This window comes from Schistocerca americana, chromosome 1, assembly GCF_021461395.2.
Source record: "Schistocerca americana isolate TAMUIC-IGC-003095 chromosome 1, iqSchAmer2.1, whole genome shotgun sequence".
Taxonomy (NCBI): domain Eukaryota; kingdom Metazoa; phylum Arthropoda; class Insecta; order Orthoptera; family Acrididae; genus Schistocerca; species Schistocerca americana.
In genome coordinates this window covers 754607922-754632259 of record NC_060119.1, presented here as the reverse complement: position 1 = coordinate 754632259, position 24338 = coordinate 754607922, and the positions used below count along the sequence as shown (strand labels likewise).

The 24338-nt window shown below is 39.5% G+C and overlaps 2 protein-coding genes across 5 annotated transcripts in view; one reads left to right on the top strand and one right to left on the bottom strand.

The window, feature by feature from the left end:
* The window catches only part of LOC124611375 (ATP-binding cassette sub-family C member 5-like), a 515589-nt gene extending 495500 nt beyond the window's left edge, over nucleotides 1-20089 (top strand). For all 4 annotated transcript variants that reach the window (XM_047140243.1, XM_047140240.1, XM_047140242.1 and 1 more), the window contains 2 exons: nucleotides 6954-7118; nucleotides 19523-20089. In XM_047140243.1, coding sequence (XP_046996199.1) covers nucleotides 6954-7118; nucleotides 19523-19606 — 249 coding nt within the window. In that variant the 3' untranslated portion in view covers nucleotides 19607-20089. The remainder of the gene's footprint in view (nucleotides 1-6953; nucleotides 7119-19522) is intronic.
* Nucleotides 581-6065, bottom strand: LOC124611422. The gene is made up of 2 exons (XM_047140244.1): nucleotides 5856-6065; nucleotides 581-2499 (listed from the first exon to the last, which is right to left on the bottom strand). The coding sequence occupies exons 1-2, from the start codon at nucleotides 6042-6044 to the stop codon at nucleotides 1939-1941; spliced, it is 750 nt and encodes a 249-aa protein (XP_046996200.1). The 5' UTR covers nucleotides 6045-6065; the 3' UTR covers nucleotides 581-1938.
* Nucleotides 20090-24338: the final 4249 nt, after the last annotated feature.

Below are 24338 nucleotides of genomic sequence, written 5' to 3'. Positions count from 1 at the left end.
CAAATATTTCATTCACATCCGATTCGCCCATAAAACATTCATAGTTTTCACTCATTGAACCAAGCTTCTTCTGTGAAGTATTTTCTTTCCCACTTTGACTGCTATGGGCAGGTGTACTTGAGAGGTTAGGTTCACTCACTTGGTTATCGTCTTTATTGTTTACAGTAATAACACATACCTTTGGCTTTCCAACATTTCCCCTTTTCTTAAAAGCCTTCAGAGGATTTCTAATAACTTTACTTTTACTCATTATTATACTTCAACAAAACAGAGACTCAAGAAACAGAATTAATTACGAATATTTTCGAGATAACGACAGAGTAAATAAACATGAAACAATCAACAATCACACCAGTGATATATATTGAACCATCACAGGTTAGCCACAACACATACTTTATCTCACATCACTAAAATGTACCTGATGAACACGGACGTTAATAATAACACCATTTGACAGCAGTTTAACAGCGCCACAGTGGGTCACGCCCATGTAGAACACATTTCAAAAAAAATTTAAAAATAGTTGTAGTCTTCGGAATTGAATAAATTATATATCTATTAAAAGGTAATAGTCTGCAGATTCAGAAAACGCAAAAAAGTAAAAATTGAACTTTTCATGATTTTGAGCCTTTCCGGAGCCCCTTAAGGCTTCTTCATGTTCCATTCACATGATCAAAATGGGACCAGTTACTGTTTAAATGCTTTTGTACACATTGTAAATAGTCTGATCTTGTCTTTGTAGTTCTGTAGGAGTGACACATAGGGCACATCTAGTATATTCCTAGATCCCTCACTTAACACTGGTTCTTGAAATTTTGTAAGTACGTTTTCACAGAATAATTAGCATCTGTGTCCAAGAAACAGCCACTTCAGGTTTTTCAGCATTTCTTTAATTCTCTCCCAGGAGTCAGACAAATCTGGGACCATTTGTGCTGCTCTCCTTAGTATACATTCAATATCACCAGTTTGTCCTGTCTAGTATGAGTCCCACACACTTGAGCAATATTTTAGGATAAGTTACAAGTGTGATTTTGTAAGCAGTCTCCTTCATAGAGTGACAGTATTTTACCATTAGCCTTCAAATGAATCAAAGTCTGACACATGATTTATCTACAACAAAGCATGTGAGATCCCACTTGATATCCATACAGTGTTTTACACTCAGGAATTTGTATGAGTTGAGTGGTTCCAATTTTGATTAATTGATATTGTGGCAATAGAATACTACATTTTTTGTTTTGTGAAATACACACTTTTACATTTCTGAACATTTAAAGTGAGTTACCAATCTTTGCATCGCTTTGGTTTTCATCATCATCTGATTAAAGAATTATGCAGATTTTTTCCGGCAGTACTTAATTCTAGATAAATCAGTCATTTGCAGAAAGTATAGGGTTACTGTAAATGTTGTCTGCTATGTCATTAATATACAGCTGTACAGTAAAGGTCCCAACATCCCTTCCCTTGGGCACAACTGAAGTTCTTATACTAGATCTGTCACTGACTCTTCATCCAGTACAAAGTGCATCCTTCAAGAAAACTTCAACCCAGTCACCCATTTCATTTAGTACTCCACACAATCATACTTCTGTTGGTAGGTGTTTGTGCGGCATGCAATAAAAGTACTGAATCTGCCATAGGTGGCTGCAAAGGAATAGGCGAATGCTTGGACAAAAAATAGAAATGATTAGAAGTACACATAATCTGAGTAAAATAGCTACTTTACTGAAGTTGAACAGCAAGTCCAAGAGAGAATCTGCTCTATAGGCAATGTCATTGTAAACAAACACATTCACAGATAGATTGCTATAAACTGCTGAGGCTCCAGCTGACTCTGTTCATAGACCGCTATCAGGCAGGGCTGGCCTCACTGTGGTATCTTCTTATTCCAGCATAGTGGTGGCACTACCTGTGCATGCGGCCATAGCTGTGGCTTCAAGATGTCCGCAGATTGGTACAGCTGTCGCATAGTTTACTGCAAACCTCAGGATGCATTCTGCCGGAAGGGGTGTTGATACTGTATGGCGTCACAATCCTCTCCCTACCCTCTCTACCCGCAAATAAAAAAAATAAAAAAAAACTTTTTGCCACTGTTTTATATTGGTCCTGGTGAAAACAACAATGGGTAGGATTTGGGCGCAGTTGCCACTGACCAGTCAGGAACCAAAACTGCAACTGATGCCAGCTCCTGTCCACATGCTGACATCCACTGGGGCCAGAAACAGTGGCTGAAAAATCTTCCATACAGTGTGCCCCTATGCCCAGGGATGGAACATTTCCTTCTATCAGTGAAGTCACAACAGCACCTGGAGGTTCCGTGGAGGCCAACCAGAAGGTGGCAGGGTGAAGTTGAGCCACCTCTCGTGGCTGGAGCCTTGATGATGGGGTGACAGTAATAGCAGCACATTCATTATTGGCTCCCTGTCCTGTATCAGCAGTAGAGGACCAAAGGGAGGTGAACGCAATGAGCCTGTGGCATCCTCCTTGGCACCAAACCTGGAAAGGGAAAATGTGCAGCAGGGTCACACAGCTCACACAAGCGAAGCTGATTCTGATGATGCTTCTGTAGCCCAGTGGGACCTGTAAGACATAAAGGAGCATCCCAACACTTTCTTGATAAGGCCTTGTTTCCAGCACCTGCATCTGCCAGAAATTCAGAAAAAACCTCATTAACCTTAAATTTAGAGTTCTGGGGAAGGAGGATCGATCATTGCAGAGGATGCAGCAGCTGCAGCAGCATTCGACGTCAGCATCCGTGCGAGAGCTTCACTGGTGACTTGCTGTTGTGTGGCTGGGAACTGTATGATGAGAGGAAGGGCATTAATGCCTGGTTCCACATATGTGAAATGCATAACCTGTTCACGTGGTACTTTATTGTTTGGATAAAATGTTCTGCTTCACCATTAGATTGAGGGTGGGTCGGTGCTGCCATTACATCCTTGATACCACTGGTGACACAGAACTGTTGAAATTTTGCCGAAGTACATTGGGGTCCATTGCCCAAAACTAAAACTTCCGGTAGACCTAAGATATAAAAAATTGATGTCAGAGTCTTTATAGTACTAGCTGCCATGGTGGATTCCATGGGCACCACAAACAGAAGCTTGCTAAATGCATCTACCACATAAGCCAATGACAGTTCCACTAGGGACATGCATAGTCAATAAGCAGATGCTGCCAAGGGGTGCTGGGCTTAGGCCAATCAAAAAATTTCTGTGGTGGGGCAGTCTAGCGTTCCACACATTGTCAGCAGTGTGAAGTGAATTGTTTGATTTGCATGTCCGTCCCAGCCCGTGTACAGTGACGTCGGGGGAGGTGCCTAGTGCATACAGTGCCCCAATGTCTTTGACGAAGAAGGCGAAGAATTTCCTTCTGAAGCAAATGTGGCACTACTGCACAAGATTGATCATTGTCCATATGTAATAGGATAACACTCTGCTGGACAGAAAAGTTGTGCTGAAGAGCAAAATAATGGCATACCACCAGATCACTATTCTGCTCAATTGCTGCAGCCAACTGTTGCAGAAGTACTGCAACAGAATATTGAGACTGGGGTCTGCAGCCAATGCCCGAGCAATCTGATGGTGGTCAGTGGGAAAACCATCAAGTGTTTCATTCTTCTGAAAATTACAGTGAAGGCAAGAGTCCTCTGAAGTGTTGAACACCAAATCAGTGGCAGTTGGTAGATGAGAAAGAGTGTCCATGTTGAATGCTTAGCCATTGGCCTGTGCACAATTTCGTCCTGGTAATTGGAGAGGAGCAGAGACCGTCTCTGAAACTTTTTCACCATACACAGAGGGATTGGCTTGGAAGAGTTGAACAATAAGTTGAGAGGTTTGTGCTCAGCCACCAAGTAGAATTTTCTGCCATATAATTATTGGTGGAATTTGGCCACCTGTATATGATAGCAAGAGCTTCCTTCTCAATATGCAAGTATCTGCACTGCACTTTATTGGGGAGTTTCTATGTAAAGGCACTGTCCTCTAGTCCATTCCTGTATGAGAGAACAGCACTAATTCCGTAAGAGGATGTACCAGGCACAAGCACAATGAGTTTGGCGGGATCAAAATGCACCAAATAACATTCACTCAATAAAGCACATCTAAAATTCTGTGACTTGACACTCTTTGGTCCACTCAATCAGAACATTCTTTCATCAAAGATGATGTGATGGAGCTCCAGTCTGTGCAATGTCTGGAATGAACCAAATGAAATAAGTCGGTTTACCCAACAAAATTGGATTTCACTGACATTCTAAGGGGCTGGGAAGTCCCTTGTGGTGATTAAATGTGTCTGCAAAGGGTGGATGCACTGACGGTTAATCACATGTGTTAAATATTAAATGTTAGCCTGGAAGAAGGAGCACTTGCTTTTATTAAACTTTAATCAATCATTTGGGAGCATTTGAAACAATTTCCTGAGATTGGAAAGACATTCATCAGGAGCACAACCCAAAATGATTATGTCATCCAAATAGTATAAACAATAAGGAACTGTAGCAGTCAACTATAACAAATAATGTTGAAAAATTGCAAGTGAGGGTCTCAAAAATAACTCTATGTGAGTGTTGATCACCAAATCTTGTTCTGATTATTCTTCCAAAGGAAGCTGCAAATAAGCATCTTGAAGATCAGTGTTGGAAAAGAAATGATTTGCACCAAGTTTGTCCATGAGTTCCTCAGACCATGGCAAAGGAAAGGAGTCAATCATGGTTTGTGGATTTACTGTTCCCTTGAAATCAGCACAGAAATGTAATCTGTCTGAAGGTTTTGTTATTGCCACTAAAGATGATGCCCACTGACTGACTGCTACAGGGAAAATCACACAATTGTCTTGCCAGGATAAGAGTTCTTGTACCACCTGATTCTGATAGCATGAGGGACTAGCCATGTGTGGCAAAACTGTGGTTGCGCATTGTCTTTCACGGTAATGTAAGCCTCAAAATTATTAGCTCTTTCATTGTCTCCTTGAAAATTCTCTCTAAATTCACCACAAAGTTGAGCTACTCTCTCTATATTCAAAGAAGAGTTTACAGAGAGGATATTGTCTTGACTTTGCAAACCAAAGAATCAAGCAAATCTATGTCAAAAATATTTTCATTGGCATGTGAACACAAAACTGTGAATGAAACTGTTTTCATTGTGTCACAGAAAGTAACAGGTAAGCTGCAAATACCTAGCACAGGCGTGTCATGTCCACCATAATCAGAAAGAGATGCCTGCAACTTATGTAGTTTGGGGCTTGCCTAAGAGTTTGTAAGTATTTGTGTTCAGCAAGGTCACTGATCAACCAGTGTCCAATTGCATGCATGCTTTGTGATTGGCAATTTGTTATGTGACAAACAGTTTTTATTTGTCTGATGGTAAATAGAAGAAGTGTGTGACTTCTTTTCCTTTGCATTTACTTTGCACTGTTTAATACTAGAGCTTGGACAAAATTGTGTTGACATTCATTGACTGAGACATTTGAGAACATGCAAAGTGCATTTTGAACTTGTGTTTTTACAAACAAACAGCTTGATTGTGACTGTGCTTGCCACAATAATAACACTTAGCATCACAACAGGTGCTCATGTGCTGTGAAACTCAGGTAGTTTGCTACCTAGCACACTGAGTCTGTTTACGTTTCTGCCCTGGCTGAGGCTGTGCACACTGCGGTGTGCAAGCTACAAGCACACTCCATTTATTACTAGTATATATTGCACAAATAGAAGTGGAATCAAAGTTGAGGGAAAGGAAGAGGGATGCAGGAAAAAGATTGGTGAGGTTTAGGGAAAAGGGTAGAGTTTGGAAAAGTCATGCAGAACCCTGAGTCAGGGGACACTTACCATCCGGGGTTCAGCTTGTCCCTACCTTTAACTTGATGTACCTGCAGGCAAGCATTGAGCCATGCATGGTACTCGAACCACTCCTCCTGCATTGAGTCAAAAGCATGGAATGGTGGTACGGGAACGGGCACTGCTGGCTGTGGCAGTGCTGTGATTGGTGGAGGTGGTGATATGGGGTTTGCTTGTGTAGTGAGCAGTCTGTCATCATTTCCATTAAATTATTCAGCTACTGCACCTGAAACTGAAAATCTTTGTTAGTTGTGGTTCTTTGTGGAGGGCTATCCGTGATCAACACACAACAGCAAGAAAGATAAGGGAACACACGAAATAGTTAGGCTCCGAAGGTACAAGAACACACAGTTAATTTGGAGGCAGATGCAGGCCAGGATTTGAAATGAGAACAGAATCAAGAATTGGGAAGCACAGAAACAATGACAAATCTGCAAAAAATAGAGAAACACAATAATAAATGTTCTCACCAGATGGCTGTAAAGTGAGAAGTAAAACCAGAAAACTCATGAGCATATATTCGTCACCTGTGTTGCACCCACCAGAGATGGGTGCCAAGGAATAGGTGGCTGCTTATATAAAAAGCAGAAATGATGAGAAGTACACATAATCTGAGTGACTCAATAACTTGACTTAACTTGAACAGCAAGTCCGAGAGAGAGTCTATTATACTGGTGTGGTCCTAGTAAACAAACACATTCACAGACAGGCTACTATTAACTGCAGAGGCTTTGGGTCTCTCTACTCGCAGAGTGCTAGTAGACTGGCTGGCCTTGTTGCGGCACCTCCTTATTCCAGCACAGTGGTGGTGCTACATACACTTATGCTCTTAAGTGATCTCCCCCCACCCATCTGCACCCTCTCCCTCCTGTTATCATTTTTTCAATAACTCTCGACTTATTCTCATACCCTCACTGAAGGGCAGACCTGTAGTTCAGAATGATAGTAGCTCTGTGATCCATTTTGTGTTTTTTTATTGTGATTTTAACATATGTAATAGTCCACAAATTAATACAACAAGCAATGTATTGGTATGTGTAGGGGTCAGTACAATTTATTATATTAAAAATATGCAGAACTAATATTTATTTCTTTTTGGTTATCTACAAAACAGATATTAATTCTGGATGAGGCTACAGCAGCAGTAGATCCTGAAACAGAAGCTTGTGTTCAGAGTACAATAGAGTCAGAGTTCCAGCACTGCACAGTACTCACAATAGCACATCGGCTGAATACTGTTATGCACTGTGACCGTATTATTGTGATGGATAAAGGGCAGGTATGTAAAAAATTTGTTTTTGCATTATTGTGGCTGCAGTATTCAGTGCTAATGAGAATGTTGTAATGACATGTTTAGTTCTGTAACTGACTCAAGTATTATATGTGGATATAATTATATGTTATGCTTGCAGGTCAAGTGATAAATCAGTTGTTTTTTAAATGTGATGTTGCTTTTATGAGGTTTGATCAAATTGTATGTGGAACTGTTTAATTTTACGGAGAGTATATATCTTATAATCACAGTTTTTTGTTATATTGTTGTATTTGCCCTGAATATATTTTGACATTGCTAGTAGAAATAGATGTCTACTTTACTGTTTACTGATGTTTTGGAGTGCTTGCTGACTTTGAGGTTGTGGAAAAAATGGGGCAAAAGGATTGAATTAGTGTGGAATATACTGCAGGACATTCAATAGAGCATCAGTTATCCAAACTAAGTGGGGGATGTGGATGTTTGGAGAACCAGTTTCTTTGAATAATCCAACTGTATACTTCTATTTACCTACAAATCCACATATGTTAATAGTAACATGAATCTCTTTTATTATTACAAATGCAGGTACAGTAGGAGTGTATGTAATCAGGGTTGCCACAGGTTCTGGAAATCAGGGAATATCAGAGAATTTCAAACCCATCAGGGAAATTTGAAGGGGGGGGGGGGGGGGGAATTACTACTGCTCCTCCCCTTCCTACCAATCCTTCCAGCTTTCAGTCAGTGCTGCCACCACTTCTTGTAACTAGCCTAGCAACTGCCAACAAGAGGCAAGGAGGCATAAGGAGTGCTTTGTCTTGACTTAAAAGTGTTTTAACCAGGCCATGCTTGCTTTAAAATTCAATGGCCCTCCAAGATTTTCATTAAATTGAATTGCCTTTTCATATAGAATGGGGCAAGAGACAGGTTCTCCTTGTATGAACCACTTGTAAACAATGTCGTATCTAGATCTGCATTCATGGTGAGCTTCATATTTTTGGGCAATATCATAGCTGAGAGGTAGGGAGGCATGCATGAGAGAGTAACGGTTTGGTTAAGTGGTCGTTTGGTCGACTGACATTTGGATAATCGACACTCTACTATATCAGTTTTGATTAATCTTCTGAGGGTACAACAAGCATTTGAAAATAGTACAAATTTTACAAAAATAACTATTTGTTGAAGATTATCAACTCTCTAGATGCTCCCGTACATCAGCAGCTGGTGACAATGTTCAGAATGTGAGGAAACTGGTTACTGACAATCACTGATTCATTATCAGAAAGATGGCTGATGATATTGGCATATCATCTTTTCCCAGGATCATTGTAGATTCTTGCAGAGAGTAGTTTCAGTTTCCAAAAGAGTGAATTGGGGACCTGTGCAGATCATGGCTTGCAGGTCAGTCATGCAGCAAGCAGCTTTACTGCCACACCCTTGCATTAAGTTCAGAATGGAGGCTAGGGTGAGGGTATGGTGACAGGAAATGATAAAGAGCATGTTTACCAAATAATACATTTATTCATCACAAATCAGTACATGATCAACTGACAGTCAGTTCTGTTCCTAAATGTCTTTGCACTCACAATTGCACGACCACAGTAAATGGTGTTAGTACAAGTAGTTTGGCTGGTCATGAACCATGGACATTGCCGTTGGTGGGGAGGCTTGCGCGCCTCAATGATACAGATAGCCATTCCGTATGTGCAATCACAACGGAGGGGTATCTGTTGAGAGGCCAGACAAACGTGTGGTCCCTGAAGAGGGGCAGCAGCCTTTTCAGTAGTTGCATGGACAACAGTCTGGATGATTGACTGGTCTGGCCTTGTAACACTAACCAAAACGGCCTTGCTGTTGTGGTACTGCCAACAGCTGAAACCAAGGGGAAAATACAGACATAATTTTTCCCGAGGGCATGCAGCTTTAGTGTATGGTTAAATGATGATGGCATCCTCTTGGGTAAAACATTACGGAGGTAAAATAGTCCCCCATTCGGATCTCCGGACGGGGACTACTCAAGAGAACGTCGTTATCAAGAGAAAGAAAACTGGCGTTCTACAGATCGGAGCGTGGAATGTCAGATCCCTTAATCGGGCAGATAGGTTAGAAAATTTAAAAAGGGAAATGGATAGGTTAAAGTTAGATATAGTGGGAATTAGTGATGTTCGGTGGCAGGAGGAACAAGACTTTTGGTCAGGTGAATACAGGGTTATAAATACAAAATCAAATAGGGGTAATGCAGGAGTAGGTTTAATAATGAATAAAAAAATAGAAGTGCGGGTAAGCTACTACAAACAGCATAGTGAACGCATTATTGTGGCCAAGATAGACACGAAGCCCACGCCTACTACAGTAGTAAAAGTTTATATGCCAACTAGCTCTGCAGATGATGAAGAAATTGATGAAATGTATGATGAGATAAAAGAAATTATTCAGGTAGTGAAGGGAGATGAAAATTTAGTAGTCATGGGTGACTGGAATTCGACAGTAGGAAAAGGAAGACAAGTAAACGTAGTAGGTGAATATGGATTGGGGCTAAGAAATGAAAGAGGAAGCCGCCTGGTAGAATTTTGCACAGAGCATAACTTAATCATAGCTAACACTTGGTTCAAAAATCATGAAAGAAGGTTGTACACATGGAAGAACCCTGGAGATACTAAAAGGTTTCAGATAGATTATATTATGGTAAGACAGAGATTTAGGAACCAGATTTTAAACTGTAAGACATTTCCAGGGGCAGATGTGGACTCTGACCACAATCTATTGGTTATGAACTGTAGATTAAAACTGAAGAAACTGCAAAAAGGTGGGAATTTAAGGAGATGGGACGTGGATAAACTGAAAGAACTGAGGTTGTACAGAGTTTCAGGGAGAGCATAAGGGAACAATTGACAGTAATGGGGGAAAGAAATACAGTAGAAGAAGAATGGGTAGCTTTGAGGAATGAAATAGTGAAGGCAGCAGAGGATCAAGTAGGTAAAAAGACGAGGGCTAGTAGAAATCCTTGGGTAACAGAAAAGATACTGAATTTAATTGATGAAAGGAGAAAATCCAAAAATGCAGTAAGTGAAGCAGGCAAAAAGGAATAGAAACGTCTCAAAAATGAGATCGACAGGAAGTACAAAATGGCTAAGCAGGGATGGCTAGAGGACAAATGTAAGGATGTAGAGGCTTATCTCATGAGGGATAAGATAGATACTGCCTACAGGAAAATTAAAGAGACCTTTGGAGAAAAGAGAACCACTTGCATGAATATCAAGAGCTCATATGGAAACCCAGTTCTAAGCAAAGAAGGGAAAGCAGAAAGGTGGAAGGAGTATATAGAGGGTCTATACAGGGGCGATGTTCTTGAGGACAATATTATGGAAATGGGAGAGGATGTACATGAAGATGAAATGGAAGATATGATACTGCGTGAAGAGTTTGACTGAGCACTGAAAGACCTAAGTCGAAACAAGGCCCCTGGAGTAGACAACATTCCTTTAGAACTACTGACAGCTGTGGGAGAGCCAGGCTTAACAAAACTCTACCATCTGGTGAGCAAGATGTATGAGACAGGCGAAATTCCCTCGGACTTCAAGAAGAATATAATAATTCCAATCCCAAAGAAAGCAGGTGTTGACAGATGTGAAAATTACCGAAGTATCAGTTTAATAAGTCACAGCTGCAAAATACTAACGCAAATTCTTTACAGATGAATGGAAAAACTGGTAGAAGCTGACCTCGGGAAAGATGAGTTTGGATTCTGTAGCAACGTTGGAACACGTGAGGCAATACTGACCCTACGACTTATCTTAGAAGAAAGATTAAGGAAAGGCAAACCTACGTTTCTAGCATTTGTAGACTTAGAGAAAGCTTTTGACAGTGTTGACTGGAATACTGTCTTTCAAATTCTGAAGGTGGCAGGGGTAAAATACTGGGAGCGAAAGGCTATTTACAATTTGTACAGAAACCAGATGGCAGTTATAAGAGTCGAGGGACATGAAAGGGAAGCAGTAGTTGGGAAGGGAGTGAGACAGGGTTGTAGCCTCTCCCCAATGCTATTCAATCTGTATATTGAGCAAGCAGTGAAGGAAACAAAAGAAAAGTTCAGAGTAGGTATTAAAATCCATGGAGAAGAAATAAAAACTGTGAGGTTCGCTGATGACATTGTAATTCTGTCAGAGACAGCAAAGGACTTGGAAGAGCAGATGAATGGAATGGATAGTGCCTTGAAAGGAGCATGTAAGATGAACATCAACAAAAGCAAAACGAGGATAATGGAATGTAGTCGAATTAAGTCGGGTGATGCTGAGGGACTTAGATTAGGAAATGAGACACTTAAAGTATCAAGATTTTAAACATGGCTGCAACAGCAACTGTTGAAATTCTTCACGATAAAGGATGACAGCCAAAAACAGTTGCAACTGTTTTTGGCTGGCATCCTTTATCGTGGACACTTAAAGTAGTAAAGGAGTTTTGCTATTTGGGGAGCAAAATAACTGATGATGGTCAAATTAGAGAGAATATAAAATGTAGACTGGCAATGGCAAGGAAAGCGTTTCTGAAGAAGAGAAATTTGTTAACATCGAGTATTGATTTAAGTGTCAGGAAGTCGTTTCTGAAAGTATTTGTATGGAGTGTAGCCATGTATGGAAGTGAAACAAGGACGATAAATAGTTTGGACAAGAAGAGAATAGAAGCTTTCGAAATGTGGTGCTACAGAAGAATGCTGAAGATTAGATGGGTAGATCACATAACTAATGAGGAGGTATTTAATAGAATTGGGGAGAAGACGAGTTTGTGGCACAACTTGACAAGAAGAAGGGACCGGTTGGTAGGACATTTTTTGAGGCATCAAGGGATCACCAATTTGGTACTGGAGGGCAGCGTGGAGGGTAAAAATCGTAGATGGAGACCAAGAGATGAATAAACTAAGCAGATTCAGAAGGATGTAGGCTGTGGTAGGTACTGGGAGATGAAGAAGCTTGCAAAGGATAGAGTAGCATGGAGAGCTGCATCAAACCAGTCTCAGGACTGAAGACCATAACAACAACAACAACAACAACATGGAGGGTATACAGTCTTCAATGATATGAGCATGGTGCTCAATTGTGTGACATTGAGAAAAGAATGAACGCCTGTTTGAAAAGAAACAAACTTCTTTTTTCTCAACCCATAGGGAATGGTGTACTTTACAAACATGATGAAACAAAAATTAGATGAACAGCACCAAATTTACTTCATGCATGGGGTGATGGGAAGCTCATGCTAAGCTTGATCCGCATGGTTTACAAGTAGAGAATCAGACTCAGGAATACGAGTCTGCACAGTACTGTTGCACAGCTTGCACTGGTTTGTCCGACTCCCACCCATGCTTGGCACACCATTGCCAAAACTTGTCCTGATGATAAATGTGCACACCAGTGGATGACAACACTTGCTGTCTTCAGGCTTGCTGTAACTGGAGTTCTGTCAGTCACACATTTCTGCAGTATGGTTGCTACACACATCACCTCATGGAGAGTGGAGCTTGAGAGCTGGAAGAAAACACAGGTGATCAACCTGCAGCTAGTATATTTTTGGGGCTCACACCCTTCATAGTGACATTAGTGTGAGTGCTATGGTAGAGGGCCAGTCAGTGGTGATATGGTGGCAGCTGGAGATGTCAGTGCTTGGGGTCACCAGAGATATGGTTGGCATGTCCTCATACAGCTGGCTAGCGACAGCAATGGCAGGTAGTTCTGGCTGTGAACTGTCCATAGTAATATGTGGTATAGGCACACATTACTATGATGAACTATTACTGACGCACTTAGTTGTGGAAGCACAACATGGCATTTGATCCGGTCTTGAAGCCTGATGCAGCAGTGCACAGAGGCTACACAAAAGAGTCTATACGCATGTGAGTATGGCATTGTTGTGACTCCAACATTGATCCTGGAACTGAGATGGACAAGCTCAGTCCAGAAACGATTAAGTAAAAGTATGAGGTTGCTCAACCCAGTATCTATAGGGCACTTCAGAGAAAATTTAAGAAATGCTAATTGGGTAGATGTATATAATGAGCCAAATGCTAATGATAAATGAGACATATTTCTTGGTAAAATTATATCTCTTTTTGAACATTGTTTCCCAAAGAAAATTACTAAATTTAACACCACACATTTTTCAAAGAAACCTTGGATTACAACAGGTATTAAAGTGTCTTCAGAAAGAAAAAGAAAACTGTATGAGGTAGCAAGAACTAGTAAAGATCCAGAAGTAGTTTTACACTATGAAAATTATTCTAACACACTGAGAAAAGTTGTAAGGAAATCAAAAAATATGTATGTTAGAGAAGAAATTAACAACTCCGGCAATAAAATCAAATCAATATGGAATGTTGTTAGAAGGGAGACAGGAAAAGTAACCACTGGGGTAGGTAGTATTGCTATTAAAGAGAATGAGACCATCCTGACGAACAGTACAAAAGTAGCTAACGTATTTAACAACCATTTATTATGTGTAGGAGAAAAAATTTGTGAGAATAGTTCAAAAGAAAAAGCCAGGCAAAACATGGAACAGTCAGTTTTGAAAAAAATTAGTCAGATTAAGTAGATGACATCTCTAATAAGATATTAAAACAATGTGGAGCAATTACAGCTGGTGTTCTGAGTCACATATGTAATGCATCACTAACTCAAGGTATTTTCCCAGACAGGTTGAAATATGGCAGTCAGGCACCACAAATGAGGGGCGTTTGAAAAGTCCGTGCAAAGTCCGAGAGATGGCACCACCGGCACAGATCGAGGTCATGTTTAGTTAGTAGCATCTTTGGAAAGAATGCACACCAAGTTTTAACCATATTGGTCTATTTCTTTGTGTTTGGTATTCGTGTGAATCAAGGAAGGCGAGTGATTGTCAAAAAATGGACGAAAAAGAATTTCGTGTGGTGATTAAACATTACTTTATGAAAGGCAGAACGCCTCAGGAGACTAAAGAGAAGCTTGATAACATTACAGTGAGTCTGCACTTTCAATTAGAACAGTTTATAAGTGGTTTCAAAATATTCGGAATGGCCATTATGGGCACAAGTGATGCTGAATATTCTGGATGCCCTGTGGAAGTTACGACTCCAGAAATCATTGATAAAACCCATGATATGGTGATAGATGGCAGAAGAGTTCAGGTGCGTGAGATTGCTAGTGCTGTGGGCATCTTGAATGAATGGTTACATAATATTTTGCATAAACATTTGGACATGAGAAAGCTATCCACAAGATGAGTTCCTCAATTGCTCAGCTATACCAAAAACGGAATCATGTGAAGTGTTGCAAGGATGGTTTGCAGCTGTTCAGGAAGAATCTGCAGGACTTAAAGCATCGTTTTGTCACTGTGGATGAAACATGGATGCATTACTATACTCCTGAGACCAAACAACAATCTAAAGAATGGGTTACCAAGGGAGAATCTGCACCAAAAAAGGCGAAGACCATTCCTCTGGCCGGAAAGGTTATGGCGGCTGTCTTTTGGGATTTGCAAGGGATAATCCTCATCGATTATCTGGGAGAGGGTAAAACTATTACAGGTGCATATTATTCATTGTTATTGGACCATTTGAAAACTGAGCTGCAAGAAAAACTCCGGCGATTGAACCGCAAAAAAGTCCTTTTCAATCACGACAATGCACCAGCACACACCTCAGCTGTTGTAGTCACAAAATTAATGGAAATAGGATCCCAACTTGTTTCACAACCCCCAATACTCCAGACTTGGCTCCCGTGGACTACTGTTTGTTTCCCAATTTGAAGAAATGGCTGGCGGGACAAAGATTTTATTCAAGTGAGGAGGTGATTGCAGCAACTAATAGCTATTTTGCAGACTTGGACAATTCCTATAATTCAGAAGGGATCAGCAAATTAGTACAGTGTTGGATGAAGTGTATAAGTCTAAAAGGAGACTATGTCGAAAAATAAAAAAGGTTTGCCCCAAACACTTAAGTGGTTTTTATTTTTGCATGGACTTTTCAAATGCCCCTCGTATGTCAATAATTATCGGCCAGTATCCTTGCTTACAGCATTTTCAAAAATCTTCGAGAAAATAATGTACTCAATAGTGGTTAGCCACTCAACAGTAATGGGATACTTCGTAAATCACCATTTGGATTTCAAAAACGCTGTTCCACTGAGACAGCGACATACAATTTCACTGTCCACATAATAGAGTCTTTAAATAGTAAAATGTCACCAACAGGAATTTTCTGTGACTTGTCCAAAGCATTTGATTGTGTGAACCATGACATTACATTGCAGAAATTACAATTCTATGGTATAAATGAATAGCATATGAGTGGTTCAAGTAATACCTACAGAACATGAAACAAAAAGTTTCTTTATATGGGTCAAGTGATTTAAATAAGTTTGCCACTTCATCTAACTGGGGTGAAATTACATTAGATGTTCCACAGGGTTCAGTTGTGGGTACCCTTCTGTTCTTGATGTATGTGAATGACCTCCCTTCTTATCTGAAACAAGAAGCTGAACTGACACTGTTTGCTGATGATACAAGCATCATTATTATTCCAGTAAAAGAAACTCCAATTGAAAATGATACAAATAAGGTCTTTGGAAAAGTCATTAATTGGTTTTCTGTAAATGGGATTGCTCTAAACTTTGAAAAAACACAGTACATCCAATTATCTGCTGCAAAAAGTACAGTTCATTCAATAAATATAGCACATCAACAGAAGTCAGTAAACAGGGTAGAGCATACTAAGTTTTTGGGTGTACATATAGATGAGAATCTTAATTGGAAAATTCACGTTTTGGATCTTCTAAAGTGACTAGGTTCAGCAACTTTTGCAATCACAATAATTGCCAATTTTGAGGATATAGAAATTGTAAGCTAACATACATTGCACACTTTCACTCTCTGATGTCATATGGAATAATATTTTGGGGTAACTCAACACTTAGACAAAAAGTATTCACAGCTGAAAAGAAAGTGGTTAGAATAATGTGTGGGGTTCATAGTCGCACATCTTGTAGGCATCTTTTTAAAAGACTGGGAATTCTTAGAACAGCCTCACACTAAATTTGCTCACTAATGAAATTTGTTCTCAACAACATGGACCAGTTTAAAAACAACAGTGACATTCATGATTATAATACCAGAAAAAAGAAAGACTTACTCTATCCTTTACTCAACCTGTCTTTGGCACAGAAAGCGGTAAAGTATGCTGCTATAAAAATTTTTGACAAATTACCAGATGAAATAATGTGTCTGACAGACAGCAGTAATAGCTTCAAAAAGAAATTGAAATCATTCTCCATTACAACTCCTTCTATACCACAGATGAATCCTTGAACATGAATAAATAAATCTATACATATAGTATATGCATGTTGTGCCATTTAAGGGAATGGGGTAGATAACAGAAATATTAATGTTTAACACTGTACTGTAATATATATATATATATATATATATATATATATATATATATATATATATATATATATATATATATGTTAAAAAATCTTGTTTCATATGTGCATTTCTTGTGCACTTGACACGTTCCATTTCATAACGGGTACCATACCGTGCAAGCATGGAACACACAAGCAACTAACTAACAAGGGGTGACATCTGGAGTGAGCTCGACAGGAAAGCAAACACGAAAACTGGTGCAGAAGTCAGACTGACCTCAACAACCAATGCAGTGGAGGCTGCTTTCCCATTAACCTCAAGCTCTGGACATTGCCCTCCAAGCCATTGGACTTGTCCGTATACAGTTCCAGGATCCATGTTTAATCAAGTCAGTGTTGTACTTGGGTGAGGAAGGTCACATGTAGAAATCATGTCAGGGCCACCAGAGAAGAGGAAATATTTGGAGATCACAAATTACAAGTTAGTCATGTAGTGAACTGGCTTTACTACCACACCAATGCACTACTTTCAGAAAGGACGTTAGGGTGAGGGGACGGTGATGGGAATTGATAAAAAGAGCATGTTTGTCAAATAATACATTTATTCATCACAAATCAGTACATGACCAACTGACCATAACTTCTATTCATAGACTGCAGTAAATGGTGTTAACACAAATAGTTTCACTCAAACACTGGTCCTGGAGGGTATTCACTCCGCAGTGGAAGGGGCACACCATCCAACAACATGACTGCAGTAAGACAGTGGATCTGCGTCCAAAATGAAATGAGCTACTTCCTTCTCAACCCATGCGGAGCTGTGTACTTTGCAAAAATGACAAAACGAAAACAAAATTAATAATGCCAAATTAACTTGACATGTGCTGGTGGGGAGCTTACACATAGCTCAACCCATGTGGTTCACAGGTAGCAGAATCAGACACAGGAATATGTGTCTCCATGGTACTGTTGCTCACCTCACACAGGTTTGTCTGACTAGGCTCGTGAATGGCACACTGTTGCCAAACTTTGGCCTAACAGCAATATGTGTGCTGGTGGATGCCATGTGCCGCACACTTTGTTCAGGCTGTAAGTCCAGTTCTGCAGTTCATGCATTTTTGTAGTACAGCTGGCACAAGTTAATAAAATATAAACTAAAATTTATTTGCATGAAAATTAACAATGAAGAAGAGTGAGAGAATGAATACAATACAATAATGTTTTTAATTGTACTGATGTGACAGAGTGTCATAGGAGGGAGCTCTTTCTTATTGTACACAAAAAGTCATGATGACTGACAAAGTGCTATTCAGCAGAGTCACAGCAGTGTATGATATTAAAAACCACATTTACTGGGAATAAGCATGGATAAAAATTTTCCAAAATTAAAAAGGTTAGAAATAAGTGGGTCTTTTGTATCATTACTGTATCACTCTTGCTGGAATTTTCTCCATTTCTTAGCTGTCATACTCTGCTGTCTTGAGTCATACCACAATCACCTTCAGTGTATAATGTTCAACAAAAAAATACACAGAATTATCATTTTTCTCAAAATATCTTTATTTTGTCCCCTTCAAAGTAGTCACCATTAAATATAATACATTTGTGTCAGCATTTCTAAAACACAATTTTAAATGATATTTAGCTCCTTCATTGATCCTACATTGATTCTGTGATGCTAGTTATTTTCAGCTTCAAGAATAGGATGATTTCATTTGGAGCCATGTCTAATGAAGGGGAAGCAGAGACATGATAAAGATATTGCTTTTAGTCAAACATTGATGAACATATGGGGAAGTGTGAACAGCTACATTATTGTGGTACTTTTACCACGAAATATTTGGTCACAAGTAAGAGCATTTTCTTCAGATTGCTGCATTCATGCCCCTTTTAGGTTCTCGGAGAAAATAACTCGTGACCCTCTACACCATTGAAATTGAATATCACAGTGAGCAGAACCTTCTTGTAACATTGAACTTCAGAAGCAGTTTCAAAATCATTGTAAGCGTCATTCAACAACTTCTGAACAATGCTAATTTAGTGCTGCTTTTGGATGAAAATCACTGATTTCAGAACAGATCTGCCTTCCGCATATTTCTTACCCAAAACAATGCAAAAGTTGCTTGGCATGAGCCAAGTTATACTGGATAATTTTTTCTGATGATGGACTTGTTAAGCTGAAAATGGATTTTTGTTTTTCATTAATAAATATGAAGTAGTTTTGTTGAGCAGTGGCAAAGTACTCATGTAGCTTCACTGAAGAATTCATAGTTAATGGAACTCAGCACATTATTCTTAATGAGGAGAAATTGTCAGATTTGAATATAGGTTCAGGCAATTTTATAAGGCCATAACTATTCATGATATGTATAAATGTCCTGGTGGATAATGCTTTTCACAGAGTATGTTATATAGAGAGAAGTTGAGACACCACACAATTGTAGTAGGCTGCTGCAAGACTTGGTGCAGGGGCTGTCAGTCGATCTTTGACATAAACCAGTGTAACGCAATGGGCACAAACTGGTAAAAGGACCAATCACTGTTTGTTTACACAGTTGGCAGTCAGTCACTGGAATCAACCAGAATTGGGGAAATGATAGTGTTTGTTGAATTATTGTCTTCCTCACATGAGACAGTTGCTTGTGGAATATATTTGTAGGTATAGATTTGTCCTCATAACTCATTTTTTAAATACAGCATACCAGCTTAAATTTCTGATGATTAGATGATTGTTTCATTCCTATTCCTGACACCTATTAACTGTGAAAGCTAGTGAAACATGCTGCAGAAGTATATTAGTCATTATTTCTCCTGCTCAGTAAAAGCAGCAGAAAGACATCCACGATTATTACCAGGTAAAAATTTCAATAGTTCATCTTCTGTAAGCCCTTAAAACATAACACAAACAAAAACCGTGATTTTGAAGAAGTAATATATATTTTTCACTGTTTTTTACTATAAAATGAGCAATGATGCCCTAGAAACTGTTGAATAAAACAATACGATTTAAGTATGTATAACTGTGACAATGTTTGGTTGCAGGTTGTGGAAATGGATACACCACAAAATCTTTTGTCCAATCCTGACTCAGTATTCAATATGATGTGTTCTGTGTCTGATGCATAACTGGAAAGCAGCTGTGACAACTGATATGGATTTGGTTACTCATAACAATACATATGAGATAATGTAAATTTTCTCAGAAATTATCAACTGAATTACAGACATCACATAATTTGGCATAACTGCCTGAACGAGTGTGGTAAAGATTCATTGCATAAATTGTGGTGCCATAGTGCAAACAATGGTCTTTTACAAATCCTTCCATCTTTATTCATTTACATAGCATCAGACTGCTTTGAATGTTTCATACTCACTGTAAGCGAACAGTAGAGCATCAGTTCCCTCAAATGCAGCATCATAAATATATATTTCTGGTTATGTGCAGCTTGTGTGAGAGTCACCCACTGAGCATCACCAACTGACTTAGGTTATCCTCAGTCCTTATAGCTCAATAATATATTCTCATTATTTATTAATATCAGATGTAATTCGTGTATGTACATTTGTCCTGTAAAAGAAAAAATATATTCGTCTTTAAGTTCTTTACACTTTGTGTTTTTACTATGTGTTTAATTATAGGCTAATTCCATTCTTACCATCAGGATATATTGTAAGATAAATTGAAGAGGAAAGGAAGGGAGGAAAAGGCTGTATCAGTAAATATTCATCTTCTGTGCTCTCTCTTTTTATTTTTCATCCAGAAATACATCAGTGAAGTATTTTGCACTAATCAATCACAAGTCCATAAGGACTGTAATAACTAATTTGCCAATAATAGTACAAGTTAATTGCTTAAAGAGAAAATGATGACTATTACATTCATGTTCTAGTGCTCCAAAGTGATGATTTGTAATTATCTGTGGGACAGCTGTAACAAGAAGCAATAACTCAGATGGGTGGATGGTAATGTCATGCTTTTCTGAAAGAACTGCTTTCTCAAGTCACCACCACCTAGCTGCATTGGGTGAGAACTGCCACCTGACTTAATTCAAGAAATTAATACAACAGCACTTTGTTCAAAATTAATGACACTAAAACATAATGTCAATAGTTATGTTAATATACTCCAATCATATTTATGACATTCACGTGCACTGCCATTTGACGTGTGGTAGTAATTGAAGGCACCTTGAATACTATGATCTATGTGAACATAACTGCAGACCACCTACATGCCTTAACCATATTCCCTGACACTGAAGGCACCTTCCAGCAGGATAACTGTTTGTGTCATAAGACCATAATCATACTACAATGGTCTACATCTACATCTACATCTATATTTATACTCCTCAAGCCACCCAACGGTGTGTGGCGGAAGGCACTGTTCCAGTCGCGTATGGTTCGGGGGAAGAACGACTGTCTGAAAGCCTCCGTGCACGCTCTAATCTCTCTAATTTTACATTCGTGATCTCCTCGGGAGGTATAAGAAGGGGGAAGCAATATATTCGATACCTCATCCAGAAACGCACCCTCTCGAAACCTGGCGAGCAAGCTACACCGCGATGCAGAGCGCCTCTCTTGCAGAGTCTGCCACTTGAGTTTGTTAAACATCTCCGTAACGCTATCACGCTTACCAAATAACCCTGTGACGAAACGCGCCGCTCTTCTTTGGATCTTCTCTATCTACTCCGTCAACCCGATCTGGTACGGATTCCACACTGATGAGCAATACTCAAGTATAGGTCGAACGAGTGTTTTGTAAGCCACCTCCTTTGTTGATGGACTACATTTTCTAAGGACTCTCCCAATGAATCTCAACCTGGTACCCGCCTTCCCAACAATTAATTTTATATGAACATTCCACTTCAAATCGTTCCGCACGCATACTCCCAGATATTTTACAGAAGTAACTGCTACCAGTGTTTGTTCCGCTATCATATAATCATACAATAAAGGATCCTTCTTTCTATGTATTCGCAATACGTTACATTTGTCTATGTTAAGGGTCAGTTGTCACTCCCTGCACCAAGTGCCTATCCGCTGCAGATTTTCCTGCATTTCGCTACAATTCTCTAATGCTGCAACTTCTCTGTATACTACAGCATCATCCGCGAAAAGCCGCATGGAACTTCCGACACTACCTACTAGGTCATTTATATATATATTGTGAAAAGCAATGGTCCCATAACACTCCCCTGTGGCACGCCAGAGGTTACTTTAACGTCTGTAGACGTCTCTCCATTGATAACAACATGCTGTGTTCTGTTTGCTATAAACTCTTCAATCCAGCCACACAGCTGGTCTGATATTCCGTAGGCTCTTACTTTGTTTATCAGGCGACAGTGCGAACTGTATCGAACGCCTTCCGGAAATCAAGCAAAATAGCATCTACCTGGGAGCCTGTATCTAATATTTTCTGAGTCTCATGAACAAATAAAGCGAGTTGGGTCTCACACGATCGCTGTTTCCGGAATCCATGTTGATTCCTACATAGTAGATTCTGGGTTTCCAAAAACGACATGATACTCGAGCAAAAAACATGTTCAAAAATTCTACAACAGATCGATGTCAGAGATATAGGTCTATAGTTTTGCGCATCTGCTCAATGACCCTTCTTGAAGACTGGGGCTACCTGTGCTCTTTTCCAATCATTTGGAACCTTCCGTTCCTCTAGAGACTTGCGGTACACGGCTGTTAGAAGGGGGGCAAGCTCTTTCGCGTACTCTGTGTAGAATCGAATTGGTATCCCGTCAGGTCCAGTGGACTTTTCTCTGTTGAGTGATTCCAGTTGCTTTTCTATTCCTTGGACACTTATTTCGATGTCAGCCATTTTTTCGTTTGGGCGAGGATTTAGAGAAGGAACTGCAGTGTGGTCTTCCTCTGTGAAACAGCTTTGGAAAAAGGTGTTTAGTATTTCAGCTTTACGCGTGTCATCCTCTGTTTCAATGCCATCATCATCCCGGAGTGTCTGGATATGCCGTTTCGAGCCACTTACTGATTTAACGTAAGACCAGAACTTCCTAGGATTTTCTGTCAAGTCGGTACATAGAATTTTACTTTCGAATTCACTGGACGCTTCACGCATAGCCCTCCTTACGCTAACTTTGACGTCGTTTAGCTTCTGTTTGTCTGAGAGGTTTTGGCTGCGTTTAAACTTGGAGTGTAGCTCTCTTTGCTTTCGCAGTAGTTTCCTAACTTTGTTGTTGTACCACGGTGGGTTTTTCCCATCCCTCACAGTTTTATTCGGCACGTACCTGTCTAAAACGCATTTTACAATTGCCTTGAACTTTTTCCATAAACACTCAACATTGTCAGTGTCGGAACAGAAATTTTCGTTTCGGTGTGAGAAATGTGGTGGTGGACTTAAGTTGATGTGTTGGCCACCAAACGGACCTGCCTTGAACCCAATGGAATACATTTCAGATGCTGTCAGGGCATGAGTATCAAGCCCACACACCATCGGCCTGTAATTATGGGAACCTCATGACCTGTGCATAGACATCTGTGGCCACATACCTCCAAGCACCTACCAACATCTTTTCAAACCCATGCCAGGCAAAATCACTGCTGTATTGCATTCCAGAGGTGGACCAACATGCTATTAAACATGTGGTCACAATGTCACGATCCATCAGTGTATATTGCTATAAGTGATCACTGCCTTGGCTTGATGCTGCTTCCCATAAATAGAAGCCTCAAATGACTGTTTTAATTATGCCCTTGTTAAAAGAGGGGACTTTTTCATTGTTGCAATGAACAACTCAAGATATTGCTATGTTTTGTTGTTTGCTTTTGGTTCTCTCAGAACAGAAAGTTTTTTGCAGAGGCCATCTATGTTGAATGAGAAAACATATACATTTATTTTTTGAAATTGTGTTTTATATTAAAAAAAAACTAGTTGCAAAGAGGAATAGTAGATATATGAGAGAAACTGTAGACATTCTACAATTTTACTAGTATTTCGGCTCTGATATAATTTAGAGATATGTCTTAGCAATAAAGGTAATATTTAAATATGATTAATATTCAAGTGATTAGGAAAAGAAATAAATTCACAGTTAATGAGGTATTTTACTGATTTTCTATGTCAACACTCAAAATTTTCTGCGTGACAAAAGTGGGAATAGAAATCATGATGATCTTATTGCAGGCAGATTTGAAGATAATAGTGTATGGTGGAATATTTAGGAGTATTATTTGTATGCTAAAGAACTAACCACCTATCCAGCCAATAATTGGAGATTTTGAAGCAAGACACACGTCACCTATAGTAGCAAAGATATTCAATGTCTTGCATCTGAAAACCCTGGATTCATAAATAAGAAATAACATAGTATGTTTCAAAAAGAGTCGTCCCATTTTTCATGAATAAAGCTAATAACCTGGACTGAATTTTAACTTTTGTATAAAAACTAGAAGTTTACCTCTGCTTCAGCCTGTTGGTGGTGCAGCTAGCTCATTCTATGATCGATTGCCCAATGTGTGTTGTGTCAAGATGGTGATAACACAGCAATGAAAGACATGTTGCTCTCTCTGCTTCAGAATTTGTAATTTAGTTACAGCTGTGCAGCATCCATTTTATCGAGAGTATGCCACAGCACCTCTTCACTGCCTCAGTGATGAATCAGCTGCAGAGAATGTACAGATCTCACATTGCAGCACTGGCCTCCAAGTTTGCCCAATCTCATGTTATGTGATTCTTAAACAATGGGAAGTCTAGGATGAAACAACAACAGGAAGAATTGAGTTGGAGACAAGCACGGTGAAAAAGAAAGCTTCGAATATTTCAGCTGTCGGGTGAAATTCATCTTCAGATGTAAAAAACACACAGATACATTTGCTCATAAACAAC

Excerpts from the sequence above, each read along its gene's own strand:
- LOC124611422 (XM_047140244.1), bottom strand. The coding sequence starts at position 6,044 with ATGGAAATGATGACAGACTGCTCACTACACAAGCAAACCCCATATCAC. Across the intron at positions 2,500-5,855 it reads GCAGGTACATCAAGTTAAAG|GTTTGGTGCCAAGGAGGATG; the intron begins GTAGGGACAAGC and ends TTCCCTTTCCAG.